At 36.9% G+C, this 17,300-nt stretch overlaps 1 protein-coding gene across 3 annotated transcripts in view; it reads left to right on the forward strand.

Annotated features, from left to right (window-relative positions):
* Positions 1-17,300, forward strand: part of ADAMTSL1 (ADAMTS like 1) — an 892,695-nt gene that overhangs the window by 533,083 nt on the left and 342,312 nt on the right. For all 3 annotated transcript variants that reach the window (XM_053924703.1, XM_053924704.1, XM_045193737.2), the window contains one exon: positions 13,587-13,632. In XM_053924703.1, the coding sequence (XP_053780678.1) occupies positions 13,587-13,632 (46 nt within the window). The remainder of the gene's footprint in view (positions 1-13,586; positions 13,633-17,300) is intronic.

The raw sequence follows: 17,300 nt of genomic DNA on the forward strand, positions 1-17,300 counted from the left end.
CAATTTGTATAATAGAGGAGGAGACTCTATCCAACCCTAACTGTTTTGCTTGGTTTCAACCACTGAGGTGTGTAGTGGTATGTGGAGGGGGGAGAGAGAGAGAGCGAGAGAGATTGAAATTATAAATAAGGGACACTAGGTATGAAGAGCTAAAAAAGAAGGATACCAGAATTGCATATCGTAGGGGGTGGATGCTTTACCTGGAGGCAGAAAAAATAAGTATAGAATGCTAAGTACCATCGTATTTATGCGTGATCATCAGCCAAAGCCTGTGACTTCCTGTGCCAATCTCGAATAGCCGCAGAGCCAATCCCTTCCTCTGGGCTTTGGTGTAGGACTCAGTGGCCAAGAGAGAGGTTTTTCCTCATGGGAGAGAGTCACTGTTTGGGAACCTGGCTAACAGTGTGTTTCATTGCCTCTGAGAGAAGCCTGAGAAATTTTTTCCTATTTTATGTATTGTCTCTTTTATTTTTTATTAAATTACTAAGTTTGAATCTTGCTCCCCACCCCCATTTTCTAACTTTGTAACAATCAATTGGGCTTTAGTTTCTCTGGGATTCAGTTTGCTCCTCTGTGAGGTCAAGTGGGCAGTGCCTAGAACGGAACAGGTGTTCAGTAAAGGTTTCTACTGAACAAATGTCGAAGGTGCCATTCAACTCTAAAATGGAATGTGTGACCCTGAGAGAAAGAACATTTTTCTCCTGTATATATGCATTCAAAACCCATTCTGCTGCTAGATAGGAAGAGGAGCAAAAGTTGCTCTTAATACGAATGATTTTTAAAGAAAAATGAGATTCTCCAGGCTCCCATTTTGCAACGGACATCTGGACGATATGGGTGGATTGAAGAACTTTTGTCTCTAGCCAAAATAATTCATAAATTCCCAGCTCCAGGGTTGTGTGGGGTGAGGTTGTGAGAGTCCTAGAGTTTCATAATATACATTTTCCTCATGGGGAAGATGGAAAAGTTGGACTTTATGTTGCTAAAACACATTTGTTTTTATTCTCATTCTTTTCCTCTTTTGGCTACTGAGCATATGTAAGATCATTTGCAAACCTTATGGCATGTGTGCATGTATTATAAAGTGCACGTCCTTCCTGCTAGTGGATCTCAAGCCAAAGGCAGCAAGCCCCCTGCCCCCACCCCTCACCATCTTTCAGAGGGACCAAATGCAGTGCAGTGACAAATACAATTCTGAGTAAATATGTGAAAATAAACATGTACACAGAAAAGAGCCAAAGTTTCTTTCCTTTGGTAGCTATTTAGTTTCATTTTAAACTTTTCATCTTTGGTTTATTATAGAAGGATTTTAATCCAGTTTCAGGGTTCAAAAATTAGAGCAAATTCAAGACCAGCAATTCTTCGTGGTCTGAAATTATTCTTATAGCATTTCCTTCTGCTCTGCTGCTTCCCTCCTCTTTTGACCCTTCCTTCTTTCCTTCTCTCCCTCCCTTGCTTCCTTCCATTTCTTCTGTTCTCAATAAATGATTGTGGAGTCCTAACAGTAAGCCAGGCACTTTGCTGGGCACTGAAGCCCAAAGATCAAACACAAAGACTGTAGGAGAGAAAAGCAAATAAAGAAAGAAAAAAATGTTTTCTAATAACCACCCAATCCTGGCGGGATGGCCCTTATACAATAGGTGTCCTGTGGGGCCCAGTGGCACAGTCTCCCTGGTCACAGGAGCCAGGTGCTCCAGGAGTTTCTGTGTGGGCTGTGTGCACCCTCCTGTTATAGCTGGGTCTTGGTTTCTGTTGGCCCAGAAGTGGGTGGGATTGCCCTTCAGGCCGACTGTTTGGACCAGTGGTGAACACAGCAGATGAGCTGCCGTGCAGGGGCCGATCCCACGGAGCAGAACTCCCCGCAGAAGGGCTCTGGGACCTGCGGAGACCACCCTGTGGGTGTGTCATTTGTGAAGCTAATTGGATAGTGTTCTGTAATTGAAATTTTTTAAAAATTAAAAAAAATAAACTGTAGCTATGTCCACAGCAGATGGCATGAGAAGGATGATGAAGACATGTTTATACAGTTTGGCCCAAGCCGAATTTTAAAACTCATCTTTTTTGTATTCACACACATTTTGCTGAGTGAAATAAACCTTACGTGAAAGAAAAAAAAATGTTTCCTAAAAATGAAAAGAGTCCTGGGCAGCTACAGGACCATGTTGTGGTTCGTGAAAGCCCTGGGCTCTTGGCCGACTCTGTACCTCTTCTCCTCGTGAGCCCTCTGCCATTTTATCCACACCACTTTTAGTCACATTTACATAGTCTCGCTTGTGTTGGAGTTATTTATATGACCCTGGCCCCCATTAGACTATCAGCACTCGGGGCCCAGCTTTTATCTTGCTCTTTTTTATACCTCCCACCTTGCACTTAATAGGTACCCAGTCAGTGTTGAGTGAATTGGATGGATTGAGTATTAGGTCCAGGAACCTACTGTAGTACTTTGGGAAACAGGAGTAAGAAGGGAAGGAAAGGTGTTTCTTGAAATCTCCTACCTTCTGTCACACTCTTGGGGCTCCTATGGCCTGCGCGGGACACTCCACCTAAGATACCATTTCCTCAGTTACCTCCCTCTTATCCAGCTCCTCATTCATCCAGTTCCCTCTGTGTTTAGTGCCCGGGCCATGTCCATTAGCTCACTGTTTTATGCTGTTGTGTTTTTTTGGATCCATGTGGATTTTTTTCCAACTAAATTTTAACTTCAATAAGGATCCGGAAGGTCATTTTGTGTCTTTCACAATGCCTTGCTTAGTACTGGTTCAGATCAGATGCACAATAAATGCGCTAAGTGACTGTAACTCAGAAAGCATCACGCAAAAACTTGCTTTTACTCACCAGAAAAGCCTGCACAGGGAGTCATTTCCTCTTTCAGACTGTGTACTGCACATCGTCTCACTGGGTTGTTTGAGCACTACTCCCAGAAAGGAGTCTGGCTTATTAACTGCTGGACATGGTTATGACGGTTTACAATGTCCTTATTCTTTTTTTTCTTTTTTGATTCCATGAGCATAGTCCTCATTTTGCCCAGTCCATGTTTGTGAGAAGGCGATGCTTTGTTGTAGCGTGTCTGTCTTTGCAGAGCAGGCAGAGATACGTAAAATCATACTTGTTTGGGGGAAAAAAGTTGGCAGCAAGTTTTCTAGTTGTAACTTAGAACATACCAAACATTCAGAATAGCAAATAAACCAATTTGAAACTCACAGGACAAACTCTAAAATTCAATCTGTAATATCCTCACATAGGTCTAAATTTTAATTTACCAGCTCTGCAGCCTCTTAGCTGATGCAAAAGAATCTGTAAAAGTACAGAGAGGCTTTCTTTAGTTACCTTTTGGTTGAGAGAAGATCAAACAACCCGAAGAGATGTCATCTTAGAATGTTTTCCTTAAACCTACATTGTTCCCATGAATATTGAATTTGGTCTCCATATTAAGCTTTAGGAGCTCTCTCCATATACATAAATAAGAGTTTCCAAGCTGGGACAGCATTCAAAATGTTTTTGTAATGAGAGATTAGTATAGAGCAGAGGTGTTGAATTATAAAACTGAGGTTACAAAAATATGTTACCTGTGCCAAAAAAACTCTTTTAAGTCAAGGCCTCAACTTACGGCATTGTTTTTCAATGTGGGCCCCCACTAACTCATATTCTGTTTAAAATTGCTTTGAAAATGCAGCTTTAACTCTCTCTCTCTTTCTCTCTCTCTCCCTCTCCCTCTCTCTCTCTCTCCCTCTCTCTCCCGCTCCCTCTCCCTCTCTGCCTCACGGCTCCCTTGGCCACGTTAGAGCCTCCGGCAGACTGAGGAAACCTAGTGCGACACCAGGGCTGTGTCTGTTCCCAGGCAGCTCACCTACTGATGGATGACGCCTGGCAGCATGCCTCCTTGTTGTTTGTTGTATTATTACAACAGAAAGCATTTTCAAAAGCTACATTTATCAAGTTGTCATAATAGTTTGGCTTGTATATCTATTACCCAGAAAAAAAATAAATCTCTCCCTCAGCACTAATCTGAGCCACGTGATGCATGACATGCAGAAGAGCCCGTGCAGAAGGAATGGGCATCCTGCTTGGGATTCAGGGACCTTTTGACTAATTATTTAAAGAGGAGAGATATTGTTTATGTATGCATCTGAAGTCCCATAGCAGCAAAGCCTCGGTCTGTCCCTTAGTGCAAAGGTGCTTTTCCACTGGTGGTTGTGTGTGCTGGGGTTGCATTATTCCCAGAATTTTGGTGGCTTTGTCTAATGAAGAAGGTTTAAGCTCAAATGGGAAAAACTGTGAAGTTTGCCACAAAGAAAGTCAAAGACACCTTTTACTGTTAGAGATCAGGTTTTCACAGGCAAGTGTTACCAGATTAAACATTACTTGTTATGGAGAGTCTTGTAAGCAAAACTTTTATTATGGAAGAGAGGAGGTTTTCTGGGAGCACCTAGCTCTGTTGAGGGGTGGAAGGGTGAAGGAGGATTCAAAGTCATTGTCCAGAGTGAATGTACTCTCATTAAAGGTTTCTTTAAAAAATTTCAAATCTATTAATATTAATAAAGTTAATGAATACTTAAACATCTCCAGTTATGTAGAGATAGAGTATATAATAAATATACAAAATAAATTTGGTTATCTGTAGATATATTCTTATTGAAATATAATTGACAAATAACATTGTGTAAGTTGAAGGTATAAAACATGTTGATTTGATACATTTATATATTGCACTGTGATTACCACTGTAGTGTTAGCTAACACCTCTATTGTGTCATGTAATTATCATTCCTATTTGGTGTAAGGAACAATTGAGACCTAGTCTCTTAGCAACACTGGAGTGTATACTACGGTTTTGTTGTCTATAATCACTGTGCATTAGATCTCCAGGACTCATCTACTAATTGCAAGTTTATACCTTTAAACACGTTCTGATTCTTCCCACCCCTTCACCCCTGGTAACCGTACTGTTTACATAGATGCTTTTTGATGAAGGGACAGAGCTGAATGGACTTCTCTTGTTAGGAACAAGTACCATGCAAGTAAAGTTTCCAAGTGAACAAGGCTCATTTGATTCTCATGCAAGACACACTAAATTAGAACTAAAGAGTAACTATTTTAAACATGGTGTAAAATGCAGAGGATTAAAGAATGACTTTCCAAGCACAGAAGTAAAGCAGAGAGCTGAGAGAAAGATGATAAGACGGCACTTGTGAAACCCACAGGGGTGGCATGTCATCTACCTCCTTTCTTCTCCACATGCAAGGCAAGCCCACCACTCACCACCTGGTATGCATGGACTCCAGCTCCCGCCCCCAGGTTTTCAGCATTCACTTTGACCCAAGAATGAGGACAGTGAGCACCTGAGGATGGTTTTACACACAGCGTCCGGAGGTTTATATAACTTCCTTTTCGATGGTGAACTTGATTGGTATCAAGTGTTTCCTGAAAGAACCTCTCACAATAATGCATCTGTGGGAAATGAAAAGCAGCCCAACAATGCATTGGCATTTGGTTCTCTCGGGTTTTGTCAGAATTTGTTATTCCTCTAGAGGTCTTTGTAAAAAGCCCCAGAAATGTACAAGTGTTTACCTGGCTCACTGGGGATGTCCTCCTGCTAGACAACTCCGGTGAGCCCTGAAATGTGTACTTGAAGTGAGGGAGGAAAGCCGTGCTCCAATACTGCACAAAAGCCTGGCTGTGGCCGTAAATCCACTTGTCTTGTCTGATTCATGGTCATTTGAAGACCCATTCTGGAGGACCCAGGGTCCTTCTGGCTGCAATTGCTGATGTGGTTTTATGTCTGCCCTCTTATAAAGAACTCAGTTTCCTTTTGGATGACTAGAAGAAGAGAGATTTATAAGCAGATGAACTGTCCTATTTTATAATTCTTTGCCCATGAGTTTATATTTAAAAATAGGAGATATTCAGAGAAATACCAGAACTCGTTCTTACTTAGCTGGACTCTTTGCTTTTTCGGAAATCAAAGGCACAGCTTCCTGAGCCTAATACAAGGGCAGTTGTCCTTAAGAACTGGAGTTTTAGATCCACACGTATCAGATTTTCTTGAAACTGTTCATTAACACCAAGGATGAGTCTGGACATAATACCAGAAAGATATTTGCTTAGGCATGAGATGAGGAGAATTTTAAGGTAAAAATTAATGTCAGTTTACCAGAATCTTTTACTCTTAATTGAAAAATAAATGTATTATGCTCTGCTCTTTTAAAGATGTAACATGTCAGTGGGGGAGGGGGGTGGTGATGAAGCCAACAAATTGCTAAAGCCTGAAAAGAGAGCTATTAATTTTCCATGACAATTCATCTCTTCTCATGTTAAATTATGATAATTAAAACTAAGATAATATCGAGATTTAGGTACTGGAAGAGTTTGGATAGCTTGTTACTCGTTGAGAGACCAATAAAATATGCCTCAAGCCTATGGTGATCTTTTTAAGAGTGAATTAAAGTCTGGATAATTCACAAATAACTTTTGATTGAGGTGATTTCCATTTCTGAGAGATGGAATTAGTCAAAATTAATAGGCGACTAACTAGGAGTAAAGTGCTAAAAAAATAAGGAACTTCTTGTACAAATTTGGTTTGGAATATATTTTTATTTATATCTTTTTCTTTCATACTTGAACCAGTTTCTGAGTCCTTAATTGGTATAGTGCTTAACTCTCTAAACACAGTGCTGTAACTACTTTAGAGTTTTCATTGACAGGATACATTGACTTAAATTCTCTGTTATCATGGTCTATAACTTTCCTCAGAAACCATTTTGGACTAAAATTTCTAATGTTTGCTTTAATTCCCAGAGGCAAATTTCATTTTGTTTAAATGTGAAGGAAACTATTCAGCTGTTTTATATTACGAACTATTTTAAAAAGAAAAAGAAGAAAAAGAAAATATATTTTACTGCCTAATTCTCAGATGAGGCTTTTGTGCTTAGACAAATGCCTTGGATGAAGAAATTCACACTTGGCAAGAATTAAAATTCTTGCGGTGGAAGAGTCCCTTCATTTCTTAAGTAAAATTTATATTCAGATTTAATAAATGTGAACTTTTAAAAAATACAAGCTTCTCTGCCCTGAAGTTCTTTCACATTACATTTTACTGACAAGTGTGGTTCTCTTGGAGATGGTCCAAGTGTACAATGTGTGTGTAGGTATCCTTTACTTACCAGAAGTGGATTTACCAGAACTGAGAAGCAGCTGATGTATTGATGTAGGAATAATAAAGTGCAGTTAACCCCCAGGCCAACTCGCTGCTCAACCTCCCAGGTTTAATCCAGTGTTAGTATTTTATACATCTTAAGCATATCTTGTTCCTTTATTTTTATTATTGTTTTATATGCTTTGGAGTTAGACAAACCTGGGCTTCAATCCGTAGTTCTCTCTTTTCTGTGTACATGATATTAAGCCTCCTAATTTTTCTCAGCCTCGGTTTTCCCATCTATTAAGTGGGAATAATAAAAACTTGCAAAATTGTTGGAAGATGAGCAGTAATGTACCCAAAATAGTTAACACTGAGCCATGTACCTATAGCAGACACATAATACAAAGTAAAGGCTGATCTTACTATCATTATCCACAACTCGATAATGTCTTTCAATAATGAGAATCTTTCCAAACTCAAGCACTTTGATATGATATTTCAGTCAATTAAACTGCATAAGCTCCCACTAAGTAATACAATCTAGCAAATGGAAGAATTAATTCAGGGACAGAATTAAATTATTGGCAAATTAGTATTAGGTGTTAGACAATTACAAAACAGTCTTTGGAAATTGCAGCAAGTGTTTCTCTTTGCTTCTTTTATTTTTACTGAAACATTTAAATCAATATTTTACACTATATGCTTATATCCCCTATTATCTAAGGAAGCTTTTCAAACATGTGTAGTAATTTATAATTTAAAATATTTGGCAAAGGCTCATTTAAATCATTGATGCAGACAATTTTCTGCTTTTGAGGTTTTTGATTATTTTTGTTTTTAGTAAAAAATATCTCTGTTCACATACCCCTAGACATGTGGACAGAGCTTTTGTAAATTATCTCAGTTGTGACCATAACCTTATGCACTGCCATTCCAATAGCCATTTGACTGATGAAAAATCTAAGACCCTCCTGAGAAGGCAAAAGCACATGGAAGGAGAAGAGCAAAGTCTAACACCCAGATCTCCAAATTCCAAATTCAGATTTCTTTCCATTCTTCCTTTTAGGAGGATAAAGTTAGGAAAAGAAAGTAAAAGGAGATGAAATACAGTGATTTTAATGATTAAAGCCATAGTTCACTTTTTAAAACCAAGAAGTCATCATTGTATCTTCTCTGTTTTAAAACCTTCTATTTGCCTATTGCCAAGTTCAAATTTAGAAGGTATTTATCTCATCTCCTACAATTCCTCACATAAACCCAAACTCAAAAAAAACAAAATTGCTTGAAAATTTTGCACATATACCATATCGTTTTATGCCTCTGGGACTCTGCCTACAATTCCTTGTCCAAATATTCTTTACCCCCTTTCAGTATCTATTATAGTGGTACATTTATTATGCATTTAATTAATATCAAACATCTACACAATGCTTACTGTGTGCTAGGCACTGTTGGAATTATGTCATAAATATTGGATTGGCCAAAAAGTTCGTTAGGTGTTTTAGTAAAAAGACATTTTTCATGTTCACCAGTAACTTTATTGAATAGTGTATTCATCATTTTGTTCCACTACCTTCTGCCATTTTTTAGGCAACTTCATAATTCCATTTTCCCAAAATGCTTTATCTTTTTGAGCAAAGAACTGTTCCAGGTGCCTTTTGCAGTCTTCCAGGGAATTAACATTTTTTCCATTAAGAGAATTTTGTAAAGACCAAAGTAAATGGAGATCTGAAGGTGCAATGTCTGGTGAATATGGCAGATAAATCAGAACTTCCCAGCCCAGCTGTATCAGGTTTTGCCTGGTCATCAGAGAAACATGCAGTCTTGCATCATCCTGATGGAAGATTATGCGTTTTCTATTGACTAATTCTGGATGCTTTTCATTGAGTGCTGCTTTCAGTTGGTCTAATTGGGAGCAGTATTTCTTGGTATCAATCATTTGGTTTTCTGGAAGGAACTCATAATAGAGGACTCCCTTGCAGTCCCACCATATGTGCATCACCTTCTTTGGATGAAGACCAGCCTTTTGTGTGGTTGGTGGTTGTTCGTTTTGCTTGCCCCACAATCTCGTCCATTCCACATTATTGTAAAGTATCCATTTTCATTGCCTGTCACAATTTGTTTTAAAAATGGAACATTTTCATTACGTGTCAGTAGAGAATCACATACAGAAATACGGTCAATATTTTTTTCACCTGACTTATGAGGAACCAAAACATCAAAGTTATGAACATAACCAAGCTGGTGCAAATGATTTTCAAGGCTTGATTTGGGCATTTTGAGTATTTTGGCTATCTCCTGTGTAGTATAACATTGATGGTTTTTAATTAATGTCTCGATTTAATCACTGTCAATTTCAACTGGTCTACCCAACACTGGAGCATCATCCAGTGAGAAATCTCCAGCACAAAACTTCACAAACCATTTTTGACATGTTCCATCAGTCACGGCACCTTCTGCATATGCTGTAGAAATCGTATTTTTGCATTTCAGTGGTATTTTTACCTTTCTTGAAATAATAAAGCATAACATCATGAAAATGTTGCTTATTTTCTTCCATCTTCAATATTGTAATGGCTACAAAAAATTCACCAATGTGATGTTTTTTAAAATGCATGCTGATATCACAGCTGTCACAATACAGTCTAACAAAATTGTTTCAAATGATGTTGAAGACAACTAAGTGCCACTAGAGCCATCTTACAGAGAAAAACCAAACAAACTTTTTGGCCAACCCAGTATTAACTAATAATCCCAGAAGATAAGTAATACTGTCGCATTTTACAGATGACAAGCTGACATATAAAAACAGAGGAATAAAGTCAGGATTGCAGAAAGAGGATTCTAGTTTCAAACTATGTACTCTAATCCACTACACTATGTCACACATCCACTTGGAATTTCAAAATTGAAAAACATATCACATTCTGCCAACACTGATGTCTAAGTGGTACACTACTAAAGGCCTCTGGGTTGCAGAATTCACTACCTGGTGTACCATCAACTGGTAGGCTCCAACCTACCTTGCATCTTTTCAGACTCAGAAACTGATATTTTTCAGCAATCACACCAAGAACGGATCCTCATCTTGCAAGTGGACTCACAATGACTTGGCCCGTGAGATTAATGTTTCAAACTAAATGCCAGTTTATTAACTTACAACTAATAATAGAGCTGTCTATCACATGGACCACAATATTCACGTTGGCATGACCAGGACATTAATCTCTTAGCAATCATGAAAAGCCCAATCACTCTTGGCAAGATACTTGGTCCATATGGCATCCTAATGAGGGGTATTTCTGGGATGAGCAGAACATTCATTGGCATCATTTCATTAGTGTGAGACATCTCTACATCGTGGGAGCAACAGCCTCACCACTGGGACCTGGAGGACTTCAAGTTTATTGGTCCTTTACCTGGGACACTTTGGGGCTGGATACTGATAACCATGTACTGTCATTCTTCTCTTTTCTATGATTGTTTGCTTTGCCACATTTCATGGTTAATGCATATTAATATAGTCAATCTCGCCGTGGTCAAATATCTTAGCATAGGACCTTTCTATCTCTTTAAGATAGTTTTTTTGCAACTGTATTTTCAGATAACATATTCGCTTTGATAACATTCTCAAAACCTAGCACTAAATCCATCTAGCATTTCTTCTACTAAATATAATTGAGTGATTTTCTTAACAGCAAAAACTAAGTCATTTTCATTCTGAGAAGCAAATACGTTGCCCAGCACATAAAGAGAGCTCAATGAACATTTCTTGAACAAGCAAGTGAATTAGGAGGCAGTAAAGTATCATGGTTGTGAGTGTAAGCACTGAACCCAGATGGTCTGGTTTCAAATCTTAGCTCCATTACTTCATAGTTGTGTGATTTTGACAATTTACTTAACCTCCCTAAGCTTCAGTGTTATTTGCAAAGTGGGCATAATGATAGTACCCTGTCTCCCAGGGTTGCTGAGATGATTAAATAAGTAAACACAATACAACAAACCTAGAAATGTACCTTAACCTCCATAACTGTTAGTTATTAGTATAATCATTCTCTCAGAATTTTGTATTGTATTTTACTTGTATTTTTAAAGTATAATTTGTTTCTTTATTTTTTATTGAATGTATTGAGGTAACATTGGTTAATAAAATCATATGTTTCAGGTATACAATTCTATAATACATCATCTGTGTATTATATTGTGTGTTCACCACCCAAAGTCAAGTCTCCTTCCATTATCATTTATCTACCCCCCCCATACCCTGTTCTACCTCCCCCTACTGCCCTTTTCTTCTGGTAATCACCAAACTGTTTTCAATGTCTATGAAGTTTATATTTTTCTTAACCCTTCATCTTTATCACCCAACACCCCAAACCCCCTCCCTTCTGACAGCTGTCAGTCTGTTCTCTATATCCAGGAGTCTGTTTCTATTTTGATTGTTAGCTTATTTTGTTCATTAGATTCCACATGCAAGTGAAATCATATGGTACTTGTCTTTCTCTGACTGGCTAATTTCACTTAGCATAATGTTCTCTAGGTCCATCCATGCTGTCACAAAGGGTGATTTCCTTCTTTTTTATGGCTGAACAGTATTCCACTATGAAATGTACCACAGCTTTTTATCCACTCATCTAGTGATGGACACTTGGGCTGCTTCCATAGCTTGGCTATTGTAAATAATGCTGCAATGAACATGGGGTGCTTCTGTTCTTTCAAATTAGTCTTTTCAGTTTCTTAGGATATATTTCCAGAAGTGGGATTGCTGGGTCATAACGCAGGTCCATTTTTAATTTTTTGAGGTAACTTCATAGTGCCTTCCACATTGTCTGTACCAATCTGTATTCCCACCAACAGTGAACAAGGGTTCCCCTTTCTCCACATCCTCATAAACACTTATTTGTTGATTTATTGCTGAGAGTCATTTGGACAGGTGCAAGATGATATCTCATTGTGGTTTTAATTTGCATTCTCATATGAGTACTGATCTTGAACATCTTTTCATATGTCTATTGACCATGTATATGTTCTCCTCAGAGAGGTGTCTATTCAGGTCTTTTGCCTATGTTTTGATTGGATTGTTTGGTGTTTTGGCGTTTGGTTGTGTGAGTTCTTTATAAATTTTGGATATTAACCACTTATCAGATGTGTCATTGTTGAATATGTTCTCCCATTCAGTGGGTTATCTTTTCATTTTGTTGATGGTTTCCTTTGCTGTGCAAAAAGGTTTTATTTTGATGTAGTCCACTTTTTCTTTTGTTACCTTTGCCCAATAAGATATATCAGAAAAAATATTGCAATGCGAAATGTCTTAGACTTTACTGCCTCTATTTTCTTCTAGGATTGTTATGATTTTGGGTCTAATATTTAAGTCAAAGTGACTTACTTCGAAAAGAGCAGAGTACTGCTGTTCTTGTGTCATCACTGAATGTTTAATCAAAAATTGATTGTTTTTGTTCACAAGAGTTCAGTGAAGTGAAAACTCCCATGTATTGCTGGTGGGAGTATGTAATGGTACACATTTTGTGGAATGTAATTTATCAAGAGCTTATAAAAGTTCATTCCCTTTAGTCCAACATTCTTCTAGAAATTTATCTATCCTAAAGACATAGTCAGAAATTTGGATAAAGCATATGCATGGATAGGGTTCAGTACACTCTCATTTATCAAACCTCAAATTGGAAATCACTTAAATAAGTAATAGAAGGATAATGATGCAAATTGTATTGTTTGATGGAATGTTAGGTAACTCTGAAAATGTTAACTTTAAAGGTATATAATAGTGTAGGAAGATACCTCTTAAAATTATAAGTAAAAAAAAACAAGCTACAAAATTGTATAAGTAATGTGATTTTTTTCCACACTAGAGAGAAATCAATAAATCAAAATAATAATGATTATCTTTAGATGAAGTAACTATGAGGGACCTTTTTCTTTCTTGTAGTCTACCTTTTCTAAAATTTCTACAATGAGCATGTATTTTAGAAATAAAAATAATTCTTTAAGAATTATGACTTTTTATATCTATTTTGTAATTTTATAAGACATTGAGTATTAAGTACAATTTTTATCATACTCATGATCTAAGTTTTTTTCTATAAAATATCTCCAGTTTCATACCAGAAATAATTGAAACAGGATTCACTTAATATTAATGTTTCAAAAAACCTTGGATTTATGTATTTGGTTAAATAAGAACTATAAGTACTTATTTTGACAACCTTTGAAGCAAAATGAATGCTTAGTTTCAATCTGCATGGAATAATCAATTTCTGTGTACAACTTTAGATCTGCTCAATTTAGTAATTGATAGTAACTCTTTTAAGAACATATGCAGAAAAACATAGGCTGTTCTATGAGTATTAAGAGAAAATTCTTTTTATAATAGTTCAAATACTGATCCTTTCATCAGTATTAATGAGGTGTTTCTTTTTTTCTTTTTGTAACCTAGGAGCTGTGAGGGAAGAAATATTCGCTATAGAACATGCAGTAATGTGGTAAGTTTTGAGGTTATATGATTGTAATAATGTATTTTTAATTATTTTGGTATATTTGTTACTTTTTATTATTTTTTGATCCTTTTTTCTTTTAATTGAGTTTATTGAGGTGACACACATTGACAAATTTTTACAGGATTCATGTACACATTCTACAACACATCATCTGTACACTCTACTCTGTGCTCACCACCCCAGGTCAAGTCTCTGCCCATCACTGTTTATCCCCCCATACTCTCTTCCACCTCTTCCCACCTCCCGCCCTCTGGCAATCACCACACTTTGTCCATGTCCATGAGTTCATTTATTTTGTTTGCTCTATCCCTCTACTCATCCCAATTCCCCCAACCCTCGACAGCAATTGTAAATAATGCTTCAGTGAACATATGGGGTGCATATATTCTTTCAAACTAGTTTTTCAAGTTTCTTCAGATAAATTCCCAGAAATGGAATCACTGGGTCATAAGGCAGTTCTATCTTTAGTTTTTTTAGGAAATTCTATACCATTTTCCACAGCAACTACACCAGTCTGCATTCCTACCAATGGTGCAACGAAGGTTCCCTTTTCTCCACACCCTCGCCAGCACTTGTTTGTTGATTTATTATTGATGGCCATTCTGACAGGTGTGAGATGATATCTCACTGTGGGTTTAATTTACATTTCTCTGATGATTAGTGATGTTGAACATCATTTCATATATCTATTAGCCATCTGTATGTCCTCTTTGGAGAAGTGTCTATTCAAGTCCTTTGCCCATTTTTTCTTTGGATTGTTTTTTGTTGTTGTTTTATGTATTTTTTTGTTTTTGTTTGGTGTTGAGTTGTGTGAATTCTTTATAAATTTTGGATATTAACCACTTATTTTCCTTTGCTGTGTAAAAAATGTTTTTTTATGTAGTACATTTTATCCTTTGTTATGCTCGCCCAAGGAGATATATCAGAAAAAATACTGCTATAAGAAATCTTTGAGATTTTATTGCTTATATTTTCTTCTAGGATTTTTACGGTTTTGAGTCTAACATTTAAGTCTAATAATTTTTGACTTTATTATTGTGTATGGTGTAAGAAGGTGGTTTAGTTTCTTTTTTTTTTTTGCATGTATTGTCCAATTTTCCAAACACCATTTATTGAATAGACTGTCTTTACCCCATTGTATGTTCCTGCCTCCTTTGTCAAATAGCAATTGACTATAAACACAAGGATTTATTTCTGGGTTCTTTATGCAGTGTCATTGATGTATATGTCTGGTTTTATGCCAGTACCATGTTATTTTGATTACTATGGCCTTGTAGTATGGTTTGATATTAGGTAGCATAATTCCTCCAGCTTTGTTCTTTCTCAAGATTGCTGTGGCTGTATGGGGTCTTTTGTGGTTTCATATACATGATATATTTTTTCAAGCTCTGTGAAATACACTCTTGGTATCTTGATAGGAATTATATTGAATCTACAGATTGCTTTGGACAGTAGGGACATTTTTTAAAAAGATTTTATTTATTTACTTTTAGAGAGAATGGAAGGGAGAGAGAAAGAGGGACAGAAACATCAATGTGTGAGAGAAACATTGATCATTTGCCTCTCACACATCCCCACCAAGGAATCAAACCACTAACTTTTCAGTTTGCAGGCTGGTGCTCAATCCACTGAGCCACTCCAGTCAGGGCTGGGTAGCACAGACATCTTAATGATGGTAATTGTTCCTATCCATGAACATGGTATATACTTCTGCTTATTTGTATCTTCTTCAATTTTTTTCTTCAGTGTCCTATAGTTTTCTGAGTACAGGTCTTTTACATCCTTGGTTAAATTTATTCCTAGGGTTATCAAGAAACATGCAGAAAGGACACATGAACAAAGCCAAAGGGGGTAGGATCGAGGGTAGAAGGTGGGGATGGCTGAGGTGGAAGGGAATGGTGGAGGGACAATGGAGACAACTGTACTTGAACAATAATAAAACAATAATAAAACATTTATTCCTAGGATTTTTTAAATCTTTTTGAAGCAATTGTGAATGGGATTATTTTCTTAGTTTCTCCTTCTGATAGTTCATCATTGATGTATAAAATGCAACTGATTGCTGAATATTTATTTTGTATCCTGCTACTTTACTGAATTCATTTAACAGTTCTAGTAGTTTTTTGGTTGAATCTTTAGAATTTTCTATACACAGTATTATGTCATCTGCAAATAACAACAGCTTTACTTCTTCCTTTCCAATTTGTATGACTTTATTTCTTCTTCTAGTCTAATTGCTGTGGCAAGGACCTCCAGTACTATGTTGAATAAGAGTGATGAAAGTGTATATCCCTGTATGGTTCACCATCTTAAGGGAAATGCTTGAAGCTTTTAGCAATTAAGTATGATGTTGACTAGGAGTTTTGTCACATATGGCCTTTATTTTGTTGAGGTATGTTCCCTCTGTCCCCATTTTACTGATTGTTTTTATCATAAATGGGTGCTAAATTTTATCAAATGCTTTTTCTGCATCTATTTTTATGATGATATGGTTTTTATTCTTAATTTTATTTATGTAGTATATCACATGTATTGATTTTCCAGACTGGGAGGGAGGGGATGATGGCCAGTCCAAATGGAGGAGACATAGTGGGTAACTTTGGAGACAGGAATATATTTAAGGTGTGTTCTGAACACTAATTTGAATAGATTGTGCTTAGCAGTATGGAAGGAAAGAATTGAAAGATATTTTGAGATTACATCATGAATAGATTTGAATGCCATACTTCCAAGTTTATATTATTTCAATAAATAATGGGGGGTCAGTAGAGGTTTTAGAGCAAGGGTATGATATTATAGTTTAATTTAGGAATGTTAATTATTTAGTTATATGAGGGATGCACTGGAACAGGAAATCAGTGGGGAGCAAGAAGTAATGAGAATTTAACCAGGAAGAAATAAACACAAAAGAGATCAAAACTGAGATCACTCTGCAAGACTCAAGCAATTAAAATTGGAGTGATGAGTGGGATTAAAGAAAACAGAGGCATGCTTATATTTAGAGCTCTCAGACTTGCTGGTCACACTGTTAAGGAAGCTCTTGCACAATGCATATTTTCCTGAATCTACTCTCACCTCAAATGCCACCTCCTGAAAGAGGTTTCCTGGATCATTTCATCTAATTTGGTTGTGCCGCTGCCCAAACTCATCCTCCACAATAGTCTATCAATCACATTTTACTTTTCTTATAGCACTTACCTCTACCAAATTTATACAATATAATTACTTACTTGTTTTCTGTTTTTCCAGTCTAGAATTTAAATTTCATGAGGACAGGAGCCTCATCCATCTTGTCCACTCCTGTGTCCCCAATACCTAGAACTGTTGACTTACATACAGTGAGCATACAGTAGATATTTGCCAAATGCAAAAAGAGTACCCAGCTTTTGGAAGAATGTCAAATGTCATTATCAAATGTAAGAAAGTTGGGAGGACGTTTGGAAGAAGAAAATAATAAATTTGAGTTAGGGACACCACTGAGTTAGACCTGCACTTATACATGATATATTTGCCTAGGTAGTGGGTGTTTCATCTAAGGAAAGAGATCAGGGCTCAATCCATAATAACCCAGAGTAAGAAATACAGGATTTGAAGATTTGGTAGCGGTTTGTTCGGTAGAATGTATAGAATGATGATAGAAGGGAATCTCAGTG

The sequence above is a fragment of the Desmodus rotundus genome, chromosome 1 (genome assembly GCF_022682495.2).
Source record: "Desmodus rotundus isolate HL8 chromosome 1, HLdesRot8A.1, whole genome shotgun sequence".
NCBI lineage: Eukaryota > Metazoa > Chordata > Mammalia > Chiroptera > Phyllostomidae > Desmodus > Desmodus rotundus.